The following is a 16,523-nucleotide window of genomic DNA, read 5'->3' on the forward strand; positions in this document are numbered from 1 at the left end:
CAGCAGTGACTGTCCAACTGTTGGAATTTGCCATCCAGCTCCTTGGGTATAGATAGGTTTGAGAGTCTAATGTGGCTTGAAGAAGCAGGAAAATGCTTAACTGTTTTGAAGATTAAACTGTGGAATAAGGGAGTTGCTATTCCAATTCACAGAGTTGTAATATTGTTGCAGAGTTGTGAGGACAAGTGTGCAACAAGAACTAATAAACCTCTGAGTAATTTTACAAGGAATGAGCAACAGTTATGCAAATCAACTCCATTCTGCAAATGCCAGCATCTAGAATCAAAGAGATTGAATGTGATGGGGAAAGGGTAGTAAAAGTAGCATTTGGTAGTTGTAAATAAGATTTGGAGAGCTATATGTAGCCTATGGATTGTATAACCTCCTTTAGATGATCCCACTACTTCACAGCGCAAAGCTAAGGGTATATGGTCTACACCAAAAAAAAGTGGAAACTCTCCCATGCTAATTTAAACACCAGCATCTGTAGAGGTTTTGTGCTATTTTGGCTTTTTTCCAAGTGAAATAAAAAGATATAGGGAATTATCAGTGTGGTGTAGCATTTAAGATACTGGACTAGGAGTGAGGAAAAACAGATTCTAATCCTTCCTTAGATATGGAAGCTAGTCAGGTGACTTTCAGCCAATCAAAAATATCTTCTCTACCAGCCCACTACCAGTGTGATATTTACAGTCCATGACCTTCAGTGAAGAGGCTGTCATCCTGCACTGGATTTATTTGTGTTGATACTGTAATAATATTCCTCAGGATATTGTACTCTACTTTCTACTGCCAAATTCCGCTATTGAGTGGAATACATAAAATTCCACTCAGTTTTTATGCAGAAGTATTAGGAATGCAAGCTTTGCGTATGGGTGCCGTTGTTGTTTTCAAATAGTATTTGCTTACAAATAATAGATTTTCTTTAAACTGGACATACATTTCTTTTTGCTTCAGTTTCAAATGTCGGCAGATGTACCACGCTCCTACAGATTGTGCTACCATCCGAAAATGGCTCACTAAGTGTGCAGATGACTCTGAAACAGCTAACTACATCAGTGCTCACACTAAAGATGTAAGTGTGTTGGGGAGAGGACACTTTTAAGTATTTATAGTTTCAAACACATCTCCCGTTGGGTTATTAATGGAAGGGTTGGTCATTGAATTATATATTCTATATCTGAAATCTTTATTGTATTTATTTATTGAATTTATATTGCCACCTATTCACCCATGGTGACTCAAGGCGGCTTACAGAATATAAAACTACATTTAAAATAATAAAACTAATAAAAAGAATCAAATAAATTAATATAGTATAATATAATAAAATCATACACACACACACACACCGGCGACAGCAGATCACACGAGCCATTTAATGGGCTCCATCCCACTCTGGGCTCCTCAGGCCCGTTGGCAGAACCAGATCTTCAGTTCCTTCCGGAAGAGAGTGAGGACCGTTCTAATCTCTATGGAGATGATGTTCCAGAGAGAGGGAGCCACCTCGGAGAAGGCCCTTCTTCTGGGTCCCACCAGGTGTAACTCTGGATGGGACCCACAACATTCCCTACCTCCCCGCTCTGATGGGTCAGGTAGATGTGGCTGGCAAGAGACGGTCCCTCAGATAATCTGGTCCCAAGCCATGAAGGGCTTTAAAGGTGACAATCAGCACCTTGAATTGCACCCAGAAGGAAATCGGCAGCTAACTCAGCTCCCGCAGGAGAAATAATACACATGCACACCGAGGTCTGCACAAAACCATGCGGGGCACTGCATTTTGCACCAACTGGAGCTTCTGGATGCTCTTCAAGGGTAGCCCCATATAGAGCATGTTGCAATAGTCAAGACAGGAAGTGACTAGGGCATGAGTGACTGTGAGTAGATATTGTTAGTCCAGGAAAGGGCATAACTGGTGCACAACGCACAAAAGATTCCTCCTCATGTCCCCTCTTTCCCCACTTATCTTGCCATTTGCTACTTATCTCCCAAATAAACAAAAGCCAAAATGGAAAGAGAGTGAAGAGAAAAAATGGTATTATGAGTTCCAACCAGAAGCAGTGTGGATGGACTCAGTTATAACATTGTACACATAAGTACACATTGGAAGACCAGCTTGGGAACAAATGCTGTTGTGGAACATCAGTGTTGTTGCTATTAGTCAACACTGACATGATGGCATATAATCAAGTTGCTTGATTATACATTTGCTCATACGTTTATTAAATATATTACATCTCCCAAAAGAAAAGATTAGATGATATGTTTCTCCTCTTCCAAGGTAATAAGAGAATTGTTACCCTGAGCAGAAAAGTAAGATTAGAGAAATCATCTAAGACACTGGTGTCAAACTCAAACACGTGACGTATTGCGAGATTTTTTTGCCTTTGTGAAGCCAGGGTGGGCATGGCCTGTGTGTGATGCATCTGGCTTGCGGGCCGCCAGTTTGACACCACTGGTCTAAGATGCATACTAAAAGAAAGAGAAACTAGAAGACCCATTTTTATGGGGAGGGAAGACTGAACATTACATTAAAAAAAGCCTAAATGATTTGGATTGTAATATTCATAAATGGCATAAGTCAACCGAAAGAGGAACATTGCAAAAGTATTGGATCGGTTGGGATAGGGATGGATTACAAAACATGAAGAGAAACTCAAGACTATTTTTCCCCTCATCTGTTAAAATGCCTGGTTCCAAACCTGGTTTTCTATGTGGAAGAAGGCCCAGATTCAGTGTTGGCACTTCCAGGGGGTGTTAGGAAAGGCTCCTGTTTGAAAGCCATTACCATTTCACATAGCTTGATAGATTAGTGGTTTGCTTTAAAGGCAAATTTCTGTGTTCTTATGAAGAAGGGAATGGAGACTCCACAATTAGAGAAAGCAAAATGGAGGCCAAATAGAGTGGAAACCTGGAAGGCATATTGTCAGCATTCCAAATATCATCCAGAATTAAATCAGAGTTCAAGGCATAGCTTCCATCAAGTTCCAATTTAATAAGAGAGACATATTGGTACAAACTGTGGAAACCTGAATCTGACAGCTTCCTGGGTTTCCATCCAGTTGAAAGTTCATGATCTTGCCCTACACCCACAAATTCATCACATGGTCCAGTCTTCCTCTGCCACGCTGGCATTTCCACCCATCTAGTTCCGGTCAGGTGCAGAGACAAAGGATGACCTTGGCCTTCTCGAAAGGAATGTTTTATTTTGACAACAACACATTCTACTCCTTACTATTCCCCCCTCCCAAGTCCCCACTAATGAAACAGCATAGTAAATTAAGAGAGAGAGTGGCAGGCCAAAGATCCTAAAAGGAATATGACTGCAGGCCGGACATATGAAGTATGGGAGAAATTGTTGTGTTTCATGTTATTCTCTTGTTTTCTTCTCAGTGTCCCAAGTGCAATATCTGTATTGAAAAGAATGGTGGCTGCAATCACATGGTGAGCAATTTCTAAATAGGCTTAAGAATCACCTTAACATTTTTATCTGATTTTTAGATTAAAACTTTGTGGTTTGTTAACTACTTCTTTTTTCTCTCTGTTTCCTCCAGCAATGTTCCAAATGCAAGCACGGTAAGTGGGTAACAACTGCCTTTTTGAACTGGGAAACATTTTCCTGATCTTTATTTTAAGTATTATCCTGCTGATCCATTAAAGCATTTGTGGCCCTTTGATTACTGTTCAGTAACCTGCTCAGCACAGCCCTTTGCCTGCTCTTCTATTCACCAGCTTTTACCTTCTTATCTCTTGCAGACTTTTGCTGGATGTGTCTAGGGGACTGGAAGACTCATGGCAGCGAATACTATGAATGCAGTCGGTACAAAGAGAATCCTGATATTGTAAATCAGAGTCAGCAAGCACAGGCCAGGGAGGCCCTCAAGAAGTACTTGTTCTATTTTGAAAGGGTAGGAAAAGACTCCTTAGCCAAAGCTAACTATAAACTTTTTAGGGCATTCTGCCCTGTGCAGAGACACAAGGATGAATGTCAACAGGTCTAAGCATTCCATTCTGTGATAACAGGATGAACATAAGTCTGAATCCTTAAGTTTATTTTTCAAGATGTAAATGTCTTCCTAGATAATTCTTATAACAGGAGTTTTTTTTTTCTTTATGGGGTCCAGCAGAAACAGTGCTAAATTTTTGAAATTGGATTGCTTCTTTTCAACTGTTGCCTCCCATAAAAGCACCTTTGCTGTCTTACAGATTTGTATTCCTTGCCCCAGATATGCTTAAAAACCATTTTCTGTATCCATATATATGTAACCAATTTTAAAATAGTGAATTTCTAGTTTCTGCTCTTAGAAATAAGGTATATGGTTGAAATTCAGTGCTGTTCTGAGCTAAATGACACTATTTTTTTTATTGCTTGTGGCTGCCCTTCCAATTACTCCAAAAAGTTTTTTGGGGGGCACAACCTCTCAGAAGGAGCTTCTGAGGAGAGAGAAACTTCAAGAGTCTATTGGATAATTTCTTACCTTGTTCTGTCAATAGAAATAGCCTCATCAGTATCCCCCCTCCCAAAATCAGTCTGTTCTTTTTGGTTCCTTCTTAGCTTTAACTGTTCTTTTGAATGGAGTGTAAACGTAATTTATCCCTATGTGTCTATTAATGGCTGATCTGTCTGAATGCCAAGCATTCAGGAATTCCCTAATGACCAAAGCAAATCCTTTTCAGCAGTCCATACTCAGATAAGTGGGCATTAATATCAGGCAAACAGTTAAGCAATACCCTAATCAAGGAACTACCAAGGAGAAAACCACACCCTTACCAAAACTGGCAGAGCAAGATAGTGTATGTAAACAAGGAATAAACCTCACATTCACTGCAGTGGTGGGTTCCAGCCGGTATGCCCCTGGGAGCAGCAGGCACCGTTCCGGTACGGTGCTTCGGAGGGCCTACCTGCCTGCCCGCCCTCCTTACCTGTATTTGACTCAACTGGGTCATTTGCACACGCGCACAAAGTGTACGGTATGCATGCGTGGTGGGTGCACATGCACACGTGCATGCACATGGTGGATGCCCGGCCCCATCACAGCGTACCGGTAATATCACTGATTACCTAGTTGGGTCAAACAACCAAGCTCAGAGAGCACTAAGGACAATTACGTAGCTAACCAGATATTCCAGATGTAGATAAACAATATTTGAGTTACAAAATAGCATTCAGTAGATTGCACAACTATTTATTTTATTCAAATTTACTAGCCATCTGTTTGTGGGCAGTATACAAAACTGGAAAATCCATAAAACAGATAAAACATTAAGCCAAGCAGACAGCGAAGACTAAACACAGATCAGCCCCCTACCCTACCCAAATACAGTCGTACATTAATATATCAATCTCAGGCCTAGGACTAAAGCCAGATTTTTAAGAGCTATCCAGAACTCTAGGAGAAAGGGCACTACTCTGTCAATTTGAGGACTTTCGCATTCCTCAGCTACTAGCTGTGTGCAATAATTATGCCAGAACAGGTATGTAGCTTGAGATTTGCAGGTGTGGATGGGAAGATGAGTGTCATACAAGAGGATTTGGAGCATTGAAAGAAGGAACTGGAATATTGGAGGAGAGCTGTCATTTATAGCTGTGCACTTCCTGTCTGGGTTGACCTTTCCTTGTAATTGAACTCTGTAATTGAACTAGGCAATTATACCATATACCAAGTGGGAATGCTAGTATAAATGAATTGCCTTGCCTTTTTTTAGAGCCCACTCACAAAAAAACAGTTTGCTTTGAGAAGGTGACTGGTATGCTTCCCCCAGCCCCCAGCGTAACACATCTTTTTTTGATGGTAGAAGTGCTTAGTATGGAAAACTACTATTTTCTGCTGGATCCCAGCCTAGGTTTTTTTTCCTTGCTTTTCCATTAAACGTATTCATTTTTATTTCTTTTCTCCATTGTAAAGTGGGAAAACCACAACAAGAGTTTACAGTTGGAGGCGCAGACATACCAGAGAATTCAAGAAAAAATCCAAGAAAGAGTCATGAACAACTTGGGAACGTGGATAGATTGGCAGTATTTACAGAATGCAGCAAAACTCCTAGCCAAGGTAACTATCTGTAAATCAGCTTTGTCATAATACCTGAGGGCAGTGGTGGTGGTGGTGGTAGGTTAGGGTATATTGCTGTGTTCATGGGCTGTATAGCTATGGAGCCCTAGCTCTGATTGTATATGGCAACTAGGTGCAATGAATATTATCAAAGGAGTTACTATGCGCTATTCAGTACACTGATCTGAACCTACAACTGAAAACTGGATTAAGTTCACCTGGGATTGGTTGAGATGTAGGAGCACATTTTGTGCTGCTTTTTGAAATTCTTGATGCTGCTACCACCACCACAAACCTGGGAAAAGATGAGTTCTGCTGTCTCCTGCTTTCACGGATGTAGCTTACTTATGAGTGACTCAAGGTTGACTCAGGCCTCCATCCTTCCGAGGTCGTTAAAATGAGGATCCAAATTGTTGTTGGGGGTAATAGGCGGACTCTGTAAACCACTTAAAGAGAGCTGTAAAAGCACTGTGAAGCAGTATATAAGTCTAAGTACTATTGCTGTTACTGCAACTTCATACTGTGTTCTGTGTATTACAGTATTGTAGATAGATGCAATTACTAATAGGGGCTGATTTTTCATATCATAATACATAAATGGACTGCTGCCCCTGAAATTTGGAGAAGACCAGCAGATAGTTCTACTGGCCCTGCTATTGAGTACAACTTGCTAATCTTACTTCCTTTTTTTTTTAATTGCAGTGTCGTTATACACTACAGTACACCTATCCATATGCCTACTACATGGAATCGGGTCCGAGGAAGAAATTGGTAAGACCATGTAGTTCTGCGTATTGAATGATAACTGAAATTCTTAAAAGAATGGTGAGAAAAAACAAAGTTGGGACTTATATGAATCCATATCTAAAAATTGCCTAAAACCGCATGGTAGCTTCTATTTACTGAAGCTGAGCCTTTTGATTCTTTGGAGGTGATGGGAGGGGAGGCCCTTGGAAGCCATGGATAAAATATTCCAAGCTTGGAAGGGGAAGAAAGAATACAGTTCTAATAAATTAAGGGATTTTGTTTTTGGTCTTGGGATATCTGTGTGTATGCATTAAAAAGCATTTTAATGGGCAAATGACCTGTCATAAGTATGAGTATTGAAGAAAATGTTAAATATTTGTCACTAGCACATCTTAACTCTTACCAGTTTTCAACCAGGCTTTCAATAATTGAAAGTTCTTATGAGCTTTAATGAATATTATTACTATAAATATGGTATAGGAGAATAAAGAACAAACATGCTCAAGCCTAATCAATTACAAACAAGGATTTGTCCATCCTTAATTTCATAGTCTTTTATGTTGCTCAAGCTGTTTGCCCTCATTGAATTGGCTGCTGTGTTTCCTTAATTTGAAATGCTTCTGCTAAAGATGCAAACAGTGGTACCAATGTATTATTAATCTGTGCAGCAAATTTGGCTGAAAGATAGAAAGAGTTTTTCCTATATAAGTACTGGGATTTTTTTACATAATGTTTTGTTTGATTTTCAGTTTGAATACCAACAGGCTCAACTTGAAGCAGAGATTGAAAATCTCTCATGGAAGGTGGAAAGAGCAGATAGTTACGACAGAGGAGTGAGTAATAAACGAAGTTCAACCCCTTTTCTCAGTCGTGAGCTCATTTTTTACTCAGAAGTCTGAGAAGAAATTGGTATCAATAATAAAGGACAAGAAACTACTACTAGTTTTTAAAAAAATATTTTTATTAGAAATTTAGAGTATACAGATAAAGACTACAGACTGCAAATGATAAAAAATGAAAAAAATAGAACTTCCAGCATACATATACCTTTCACAATTTATCACCATCTCTTAAAATACAAGAAATAAGTCACCGCATTCTCTATATACATATCTATAAAATCTCACCTTTCATCCTAATCAGCAAAGGTCTGTTAAGAGTTACCAGAAATAAACATATATTTGTTATAAATGTAATGTAATAAGCTTACTTGGTTTCCTTCCTTTACATTTATATCTATTTAACTCTTCTTAAATTCCCAAATCATACCAGTCCCCAAAAGTCCCTAATAAACTAAATAAAGAAATAGTAACATAACCTTTTTGAAGTTAATCACGTACATTTAGAATATAGGAAATAATTTCATATAACCCATTATCATTCAAACAAAACCTAAAATCTTCATAATTAAAAAAGAAATTGAATATTACCATAAATGGAACTCTTTATCCCTAGAACAAATCCTTAAAACTTCATCTTCCAGACCTAATGCAAAGAAATGGTAAAATATGGTAACCAAGGTTTTGGTGAGTGGCTCTCACTAAGGCAGTATTATTCCTGTTGATGAGCCATTGCACTGATTGCTGAGGGCATCTAGATCCAATTCAAAATGTTGTTTTTGAGCATTAAAGTCCTTGGTTATAGAGTACTTTAGGCTCTGTCTTTTCCAAATAGAATTTGCCAGATTGCATATGGCCCAGTAACTTCCTTTCTAGCCTTCCATAAAACAGTGAAAACTCTTTTCTTTGAGCATCTAGGATCCAGAAGGGTGGTTGTGCAAGGCAATATTATTATCTGAGGTGTTTTACATTTTATGCGGTTGTGTAAGCAAACCCAGCTTTCCCAATAGAGTGTTTTTTGCCAGAAATCGGCAGAAAAGCTCGCAAATTGCAAGTTTTTTAAGCAATTGTAAATGTGTGCCAGTTGCCAGATACCTGAATTGTGATCACATGACTGCAGGGATAATGCAACATTTGTTATGTGTCAGTTTAAGGAGTAAGTCACTTTTTCTGAGGCCATCCTAATTTTGAACTGTTGTTAAACAAACAGTTGTTAGCCAAGGAATTCCTCTATATATACTGCTTTGACGAATATGATGCCAGCCCATGAAGTATGTCCTTGTTAGCAATATCTTTTAATGACGTTCCATGACACAGAAGTGAAGGGATCTGTGGCCCACAGACAATGTTTTTGGTAGCAACCCCCATATTACAAAATAGATTCTCTCTACGCAGTTAGGCTGATACACTCTTTTTTTTTTTCATACTGGAAATTAATGAAATTAAACTCCAGATAGCTGTTTCGGAGGCTCTTTGGATAATGAGTGCTCGCTATTGTTGGATGATAGTTTTTCATGTTTTTATATGTTGTGACAATGGTGGGTTTCAAAAATTGTTCGAACCTACTCTGTGGTTGTGGCCTCCTTTGTGGGAGTGGCTTGCCACCCATGTGACTGGATGGGAGTGGCTTGCTGCCCATGTGACCGGATATGAAGATGCCGATGACACTTGTCTGAACCACCTTAAATTACCACACACACAGCACTGGCATGCATAAGAATATGATGTAAACTTGTGTTTTGAAAGGCATCTTTGGTTTGTGTTAAAACAACTTCAACACACGCAATGTTCTGATTGCACCACAAACGCAGCAGTCATCCTTATCTTTCACAGAGGCACTGAGTTTTATAAATATGAGCATGATAGTGTAGAATAATCATATCCAAGGACCAGTGGTAGGTTTCGAAAAATTTTGGAACCTCTTCTGTAGGTGTGGCCTGCTTTCCGGGTCCACTGGTGGAACCTTTTCTAACCGGTTCGGTAGATTTGATGAACTGGTTCTACCGAATAGGTGTGAACTGGTAGGAACCCACCTCTGTTGTGGTGAAAACTGCTGAGAGTCACCTCCTGTTTCAATAAAACAGTGTGCTTTTGTTTCCTCTTTCTACAGCTTTTAGCATTGATCAGCTTTCTCCCAGCCAGTATAAACAATAGCAATAGCACTTATACTTATATACCACTTCACAGCCGTTCTCTAAGCAGTTTACAAAGTCAGGGTTTACAGAAATAACCCTTTTCTTATTTTATTTTTTTTATTCCCACCCAGGATTTGGAGAATCAGATGCACATTGCTGAGCAGAGAAGGCGGACTCTGCTGAAAGATTTCCATGACACATAAGACAGCAGGAGCTACCAGGGCACAAAGCTGGGAGCAAAGTAGCAAGATGGCGGTGCGAGCAACATGGGAAGCGATCAGAGGAACTGGCCACCGCCTCTCCATAAAACAGGGCTGAGGACATCACTGCACCTTCCCCTTGCAAACCAGACATGAGCTAGCACCACCGCTTGGTCTTCTATTTTTCTTCTATTTTCTGCTTTTTTCATTTTTGGCAGGTAGAGGTTGAAATTCAGTTGGCATTTTTTCCTGGGACATGTTATTCCCCAGTTCTTGAATTGTTTTAGAGGGGAGTTTTATTTCCACCGCCCTCTCCTGAATGGCTGTTAATAGTATTAGAACATTATAAACTTCTGTAATTTTTCGACAGTTGTACAGTGATACAACAGTGGTTGATACAAAGTGAACTCTAGAATAACACAGACCCCTTTTTAAAAATAAATTGGGACTGGCAAGTGTTTCTTTTTCCCCCCCCCCCCAATAAGCAGTTTGTAAACGTAATGGCTTACTTCTCTTCTCTTCCCTTTCCTAAACTCACTTTGCCATGAAGGTTATGAAATAGTCCAGCTGTTGGTTTGTTTTCCCCTTTTCTGGGTACTTTCTTGCTTGCTTGTCCCAGGAGTGCATGAGATGAACAGGGTCTGTGCCAAGCAGAATCAGCAGTTGCCAAAGGACAGCATAATTGTTGAAAGGTTCTCCTCCTCCTCCTTTGACCAGGCTGGAGCAATAGGGCAAAGCTCAAAGCAGCATGGGACAGTTCTAGTCCCAGCACATGAAGTTGATCTCCTGCATGGATTGATTGCTTTGTTTTGTTTCCCTGGACTGCTACCTACTGCCAGATTTAAAATACTTGGAGAAGTTCAGGGAGCATAACCTTGCTTCTTGGCAGCATAAGAGTGAGCATTAGATTTTTTTAGGGCAGTAGAGCCAGCCATGTTTGGGCCATAAATTGCATATCTGTGCAGCTCAGTCCTGCACAGTCTGATTCTTTAGGTGGCTATAAGGTGATGCATCAGAGTTGATCTCTACTACCATAACAAAAACAGACTTTCCTACTATACCGAGGAAAAGTTAAATTCGTTATTAAAACAAAAACAAAACACACACACCAGCATACGTCAGATCCTGCTAAACAGCCACCACTGTTTTCGAAACTGTTCTGCTGCTAGCTGAGAAGTAACCAGCAAAAAAAAAAAACATTGTCCATAATTCCATAATTACTGTTAAGATTCATAGGTGGCTGCTTACTGGCAGAGGTTTGTTAACTCGTGTTTAATGTCAACAATTCACATCAGAGGCCAGCTTTTAAAATGTATGAAAATAGTAGCTATATAAAGTACATATTTGGTTCTGCTGATAAAGAAATGGAAGATGGGGCTGCCGTTTCCTGAAGCTGCTCCAATCGATGTCTTGAAACAAGAATTTCCTTGCATCCATGTTTCCAAGAGCAGGTTGTACTGAGATTTTCTATGTGCATTGCTTATGACCTTTGGGATTGGGGTTAGAAAGCTTTACAAGAATCATTATTTTCTGCTTATGACACCTGTTTTCCTAGCCTTTTGGTGAAAGTTATTTGATTAGCATTTTTAGATTTTGCCCTAGGTTTTGGAGGTCATCAACCCAAGCCGTCATCTTCCATTCAGCTGCTGCTGCTGCCACTACTACCTCAGGCACAAGGAAGAAAATGATAAGCTTGTTTCCTAGACCCTAATATGGCTTCTCTGTTCCCAGCTAACCTCAGATTAAACCAGTGGGTGGAAGAAGTAAAAAGCTTGTTGGGGACACAAAGAGAATGTGAACTTTACCCAGATTCACCCTTGCTCTTTCCCTTTCCCCATTCCACTGGACCCTGGTAGCATATGTGGTATGATGACCTCAGCAGGTTTGCTCTTTTAATCCATATCTTTGTCAAAAACAGAGATCATGCTTGTTTTTCTGGCTTAAATGTTTTAATTTCTCTGCATGAAAACCACTGCTGGGCTTTGAAATTTAGAAGCAGGCAAAACCTTTTATCAAATGCAAAGTGTTCAGTGTGTGTGTCAGACACTGCTTACTACGATATCTGTTTGTGTTAATTCTGTGCGGTGTTAGCACAAAATTATTGACCTCTTGATAGAGAAAACTGCTGGCTTCCTAACTTCCTCAGTAATGCTGTCCTGATCTTGCTTGCTTGCTTACACAAAGTTCAGGTTTTGAGGGGGGTGAGCATCTTTTTCTCTTGAAACTTTATAAAGTTCAGACTGAGCTGTTTCTGCTCATGAAATTAACTAAGGTAAAGTGTACATGTTTCTTGTTCAGAATTATCCAATGCAAAAGAGTGGTGTTACTTGCTACAACTGGCAAATACCTGCAACTGGTTGAATTTACAGTAGCACAATCACGACTTGCAGTGGAAAAATTTTCTCTGTCTCCAAAGTTTGGCATATTGTTCAGATGCTTAGATCCAATCTCACATGGTGTACTAAGATGTAGTATACAGTTGTCACATCACATAATGCAACATATTGAAGACAGGCTTCTGCTTGCTCAGGAGAATATTCTCACTTTTTGGTCTCTTTGTCAGCCTTCTGTGCCCTCCAGGGTTTGAGGAGAGATGGCTGCACAGAGAGGAGGAATCTACTCAGCTGATGGGTGACAAATACAGTTAGTTGTTACCGCAAAGCTGCTCCTAAGTTTGGAACCAATACATTCATCCCAGAGTTTAGAGATACTCCCTACCTCTTTTTCTTATCTTCCCTGTTCTAGAACAGCACGATGATTGGGTGCTATCTAAAAGTTTTTTTTATCATTGGCAGAAAACAGTCCGTCCTTCTAGAAATATATTTATTCTCTTCACTCTGTAGCATTTTTCAAATTGATCTTACAATTTAAAAAAAAAACCTTGTTAGAAAATTACACTTTGTGATGAAACGGACTGTAACTAAAGGGCATCTAAGCCAAAGGGAAGGCACTACATTTCCCTCACAGCAGGTTAACATCCTATACTAGGAATTTTGGTCTTCCTCTTGTTCTATCAGGCTTAGCCTAAGCCAACCTGGCAGCTATTTTCATCCTTCACTCTGCATGTTGAGATTGTTGGCTGGGCTTACCCTTGATCACAATGTTTATTTCACCTAGTTTGGTTTACTTTTTAAAATTCCCTTTCACAACTTGCCTTCCTTCTTTCTAAAAGAGAGAGACAGAAAGCTAAGGCAAACAACCACCTACCGATAGTAAACACCGAAGCACGTAGATAGTATCCAATTCTCCTGTCCAGTAGAATTCTATACATGTCAAAAGCTTTCATACAGACAGCAGCAGAGGCTGTGCAGATAAGGAAGGGAGAGATTCTGTAACCAGTTTTATGCTCGTCCTCTTCTAGCATCCATTCTGTAGCAGTAAAATCACTTTTTTTTATTTTTAACACTTAATGCCATGCTAGTGTTACAGGAAGAACTGAAGACTTTTTGTTACTGTTCTGTCTTGATCCATTTAAACTTGTGTTTCTGTTTTTCAAAATTCAATTTCACTTTAGTAACTTTTTGTAAAAACAAAACAAAACAAAACTTCTTATGTGCTCGCTCAAGTCTGGACTGTTCCAAATTTTCAGGTAGTAGCTTCTGCTATGGAAGCTTTTTTTTTATTACGCAGAGTGCTACATTATCATGGCTGCCTTTGCTATGTCCCTCACTGAGATTTGGGGGAAAGCAATCTCAAGAAACTGCCAACACTTTTCCGGCATTAGGAGGGGAAGAGGGCAGAGGAGAAAGAGCCCTTTAAATTTTCCCCTCCTGAAATTGTTTTATTTGAAATAAATTGTGAATTTCTAATTTTAATTAAGTGTTCTGTGGTGTTTACTCTGGCTATGTTTTCATATTTATGTTATCTCCATGTTTGAAAAAAAAAGATGTCAATAGAGCAGGAAAAAGAATTGGGCAATAAAAAAATGTTTAAGTAGGTTGAATATTTTCCCTTTGAGAACAAGCTAAAACGTTTGAGATTTCTTAGGTGGAAATAAGAGAATATTCCCCTTATTCTTCAGTCAAGTATTTTTATTAGTTTATCAAGACATAAAATACAGAAATAAAAGAACATGAAAATGCTGGGGAAATAGGGAAGGAAAAAGAAAAGAGGAAAAAGTGTAGGATAGAGGGGAAAAGAAAAAAGCATTGATTTCTGACTCTTGCACAATAGATAAGGTAATAACATAGAACCTCAACTTTTTTACTTTTACCTAATATATACTAGCCATTTCTATAACAACAATCCTATCTAATCAGCAAAACCTAAGATTAAAGATTCATTTTTCCCCACCTCAAGTACCAAATCCAAAAACAGTTTCCAAGTAGAAACAACCTTAATTGTATCCTTTTCTTTATTCAAAACAGTCAGTTCTCTGCTAACTCCACTTTTTGCATTCATTCATTGAGGGAAGTCCTTCCCCTATCAAAACATTAGAATTGAGGATCATCCTGTGGAACTCATTGAAAGGATATTTGGAACAGGAAAAGATTATTTATTCACATACCACACCAAACTCTGGAGAGTATGACTAGTGTAGATAGTTTTAAAGTGAGTTGGATAAATGTATAGAGGACAGGTGTATCCAGGGCTATTGGTCTTAATATTCCCTGTTACTACTGTGTTGCAGGCAGCTTGCCTCCAAACAAATTGCAGGACCATAACTTTGGGGGTAAAGTAAGTCTTTAGTTGGTTTGCAAGAACTTCAAAAGGGTCAGTTGGCAATCAAAAAGTTGCATAAAGATTTTTTCTGCACCGCAGCCTCAAACTGCTTATCTTCCATGTAAGCTGGAGATGAAATCATCTTAAATTGCTTTCTGGGTTCAGTCTCTTCTGCCTTGGCCATGGAACCAGACTGATGTTTTGGTCAGATATATTTATCATACTATCTGGTGTATTCCACTTTTCCTACCAAGACTTGGAAAGCAAGCATCAATTGCTTTCCTTTTATGACTAGGACTTTTGAAAGCTTATGGTTTCTGCTGATAAGACTTGTATTAGTCCCTCAACTGATTTACATAAATGAGGTTGTGAAAGAAAAGAAGATGCTCTTTTCATATTCTCGCTTTGGCTAAAAGGGCAAAATAGCAGAACTTTATTTGGTTTAAGAAAGGCCTATCACTATTCTATTACCAAATTGGTTTAAAAAGGAGGGCAGATTTTCACCAGTCCTGTTGAATTTACTTAAATTTTTTTTTTAAAAAAATATATTTTATTCATTTTTCACATTCCATTTGCAATCACTTATATACAGGGTATTTACTATAAGAAAAGAAAAAAAAGAAAAAGGGAATAAAACGAACAAATAAAAAGGAAACACAACTCATCATTCACAACCCCACCTGACCCTTCCATCCTCCATACACCCCATCTACCCCCTCCAACTTTCCTTTCTCCCTCTAACACTCCCCTCCTACTTCCCTTTCCCCTCAAACCTTCCTTCTCCCCTTACTCCCCGGACACCCTCCTTACATTCCCCTTACTCCTTCCTTACTCCTCCCTCTTCTTTCCCTCTACCTCCCTCCTTGGTGTATGCCTTTATTCGAGTGTTGTTTGATCTGATAAAAGTAAAATGAACCAAGGAAAAAAAAATAAAAATAAAAGAAAAAAAAAGAACCACCGTATATAAATACATTCTTGTTCTTATTAAGACTATGTTAACACCCCCCCACCCCACCCCCCACAAATCCCCATCCCTAATCCTCCCGACTTCCCAGGGCCCACACCTGGCACTACCTTCTGTCTAAAATATCTTGTATACATATGGATTAAAAAATAAAAGTAATATATCGAAAGAAAAAAAAAACAGAGAAAAAAAAAAGGAGAGAAAAGAAAAGAAAAAAAGAAAAAGAAAGAAAAAAAAAGAAACCACTATTTGTGTTGATCTCAGCCCCCCATCTTTATCTATGCTTAAATAGTATAAATCATTCTATCTATATTTTATTCTCGTCTCTTACTTCTTTGCTATTTACCCCAACCTTCTGTAGATTCTCCCGTTCCTCTTCCTAAACCTCATGATCCCTTCCGATAAAATTTAAGCAACGTGGTTCATGCCATATATTCAAATATAACTTTACAGACAAGTAATCAAACTTTCCCTTCTAGTAAAATTTAAACAGCGTAAATGATCTTTCTTAACCCCCTTTTCAAACAGTAATTCAAAATAATCTAGCCAAGCTTCCCCTTCTTAGTAAAATTAAGCAGCGTAGATCAAATATTACTTTACACAGGAATCAATTTCTATCTTAAGATAATTCCAACCGGCTTCCTCTTCTAATAGGATTTAAATAACGTAGTTCATTCCACATGCATTTTACCCTCATCCCTTACTTGTCTGATATTTACCACTATCAAATTTATACTAGCATTTGTTTAAAATGTAACTCAGAGCGATTTCAACCAACTTTCCCTTCAAATAAAAGTTAAATAGCGTGGATCATTCCACATATTCAAATAATACTTTCAGCAAGAGTCAGTTAACCTTCTATTTTAAAGTAGTCCCTTCTAACAAAGTTTAAACAACATAAATCATTCCGCATTCTTTTTACACTT

General features: G+C 38.8%; 2 protein-coding genes across 3 annotated transcripts in view; both read left to right on the forward strand.

Annotated features, from left to right (window-relative positions):
* Positions 1–12,888, forward strand: part of ARIH2 (ariadne RBR E3 ubiquitin protein ligase 2) — a 40,044-nt gene extending 27,156 nt beyond the window's left edge. For both annotated transcript variants that reach the window (XM_032208594.1, XM_032208595.1), the window contains exons 8-15: positions 958–1,075; positions 3,394–3,444; positions 3,555–3,576; positions 3,757–3,908; positions 5,907–6,050; positions 6,753–6,821; positions 7,547–7,630; positions 9,903–12,888. In XM_032208594.1, the coding sequence (XP_032064485.1) occupies positions 958–1,075; positions 3,394–3,444; positions 3,555–3,576; positions 3,757–3,908; positions 5,907–6,050; positions 6,753–6,821; positions 7,547–7,630; positions 9,903–9,974 (712 nt within the window). In that variant the 3' untranslated portion in view covers positions 9,975–12,888. The remainder of the gene's footprint in view (positions 1–957; positions 1,076–3,393; positions 3,445–3,554; positions 3,577–3,756; positions 3,909–5,906; positions 6,051–6,752; positions 6,822–7,546; positions 7,631–9,902) is intronic.
* Positions 1–16,523, forward strand: part of LOC116502680 (zinc finger protein 420-like) — a 474,998-nt gene that overhangs the window by 257,950 nt on the left and 200,525 nt on the right. The gene's annotated exons all lie outside the window — the stretch shown is intronic.

This window comes from Thamnophis elegans, chromosome 2, assembly GCF_009769535.1.
Source record: "Thamnophis elegans isolate rThaEle1 chromosome 2, rThaEle1.pri, whole genome shotgun sequence".
NCBI classification, from domain to species: domain Eukaryota; kingdom Metazoa; phylum Chordata; class Lepidosauria; order Squamata; family Colubridae; genus Thamnophis; species Thamnophis elegans.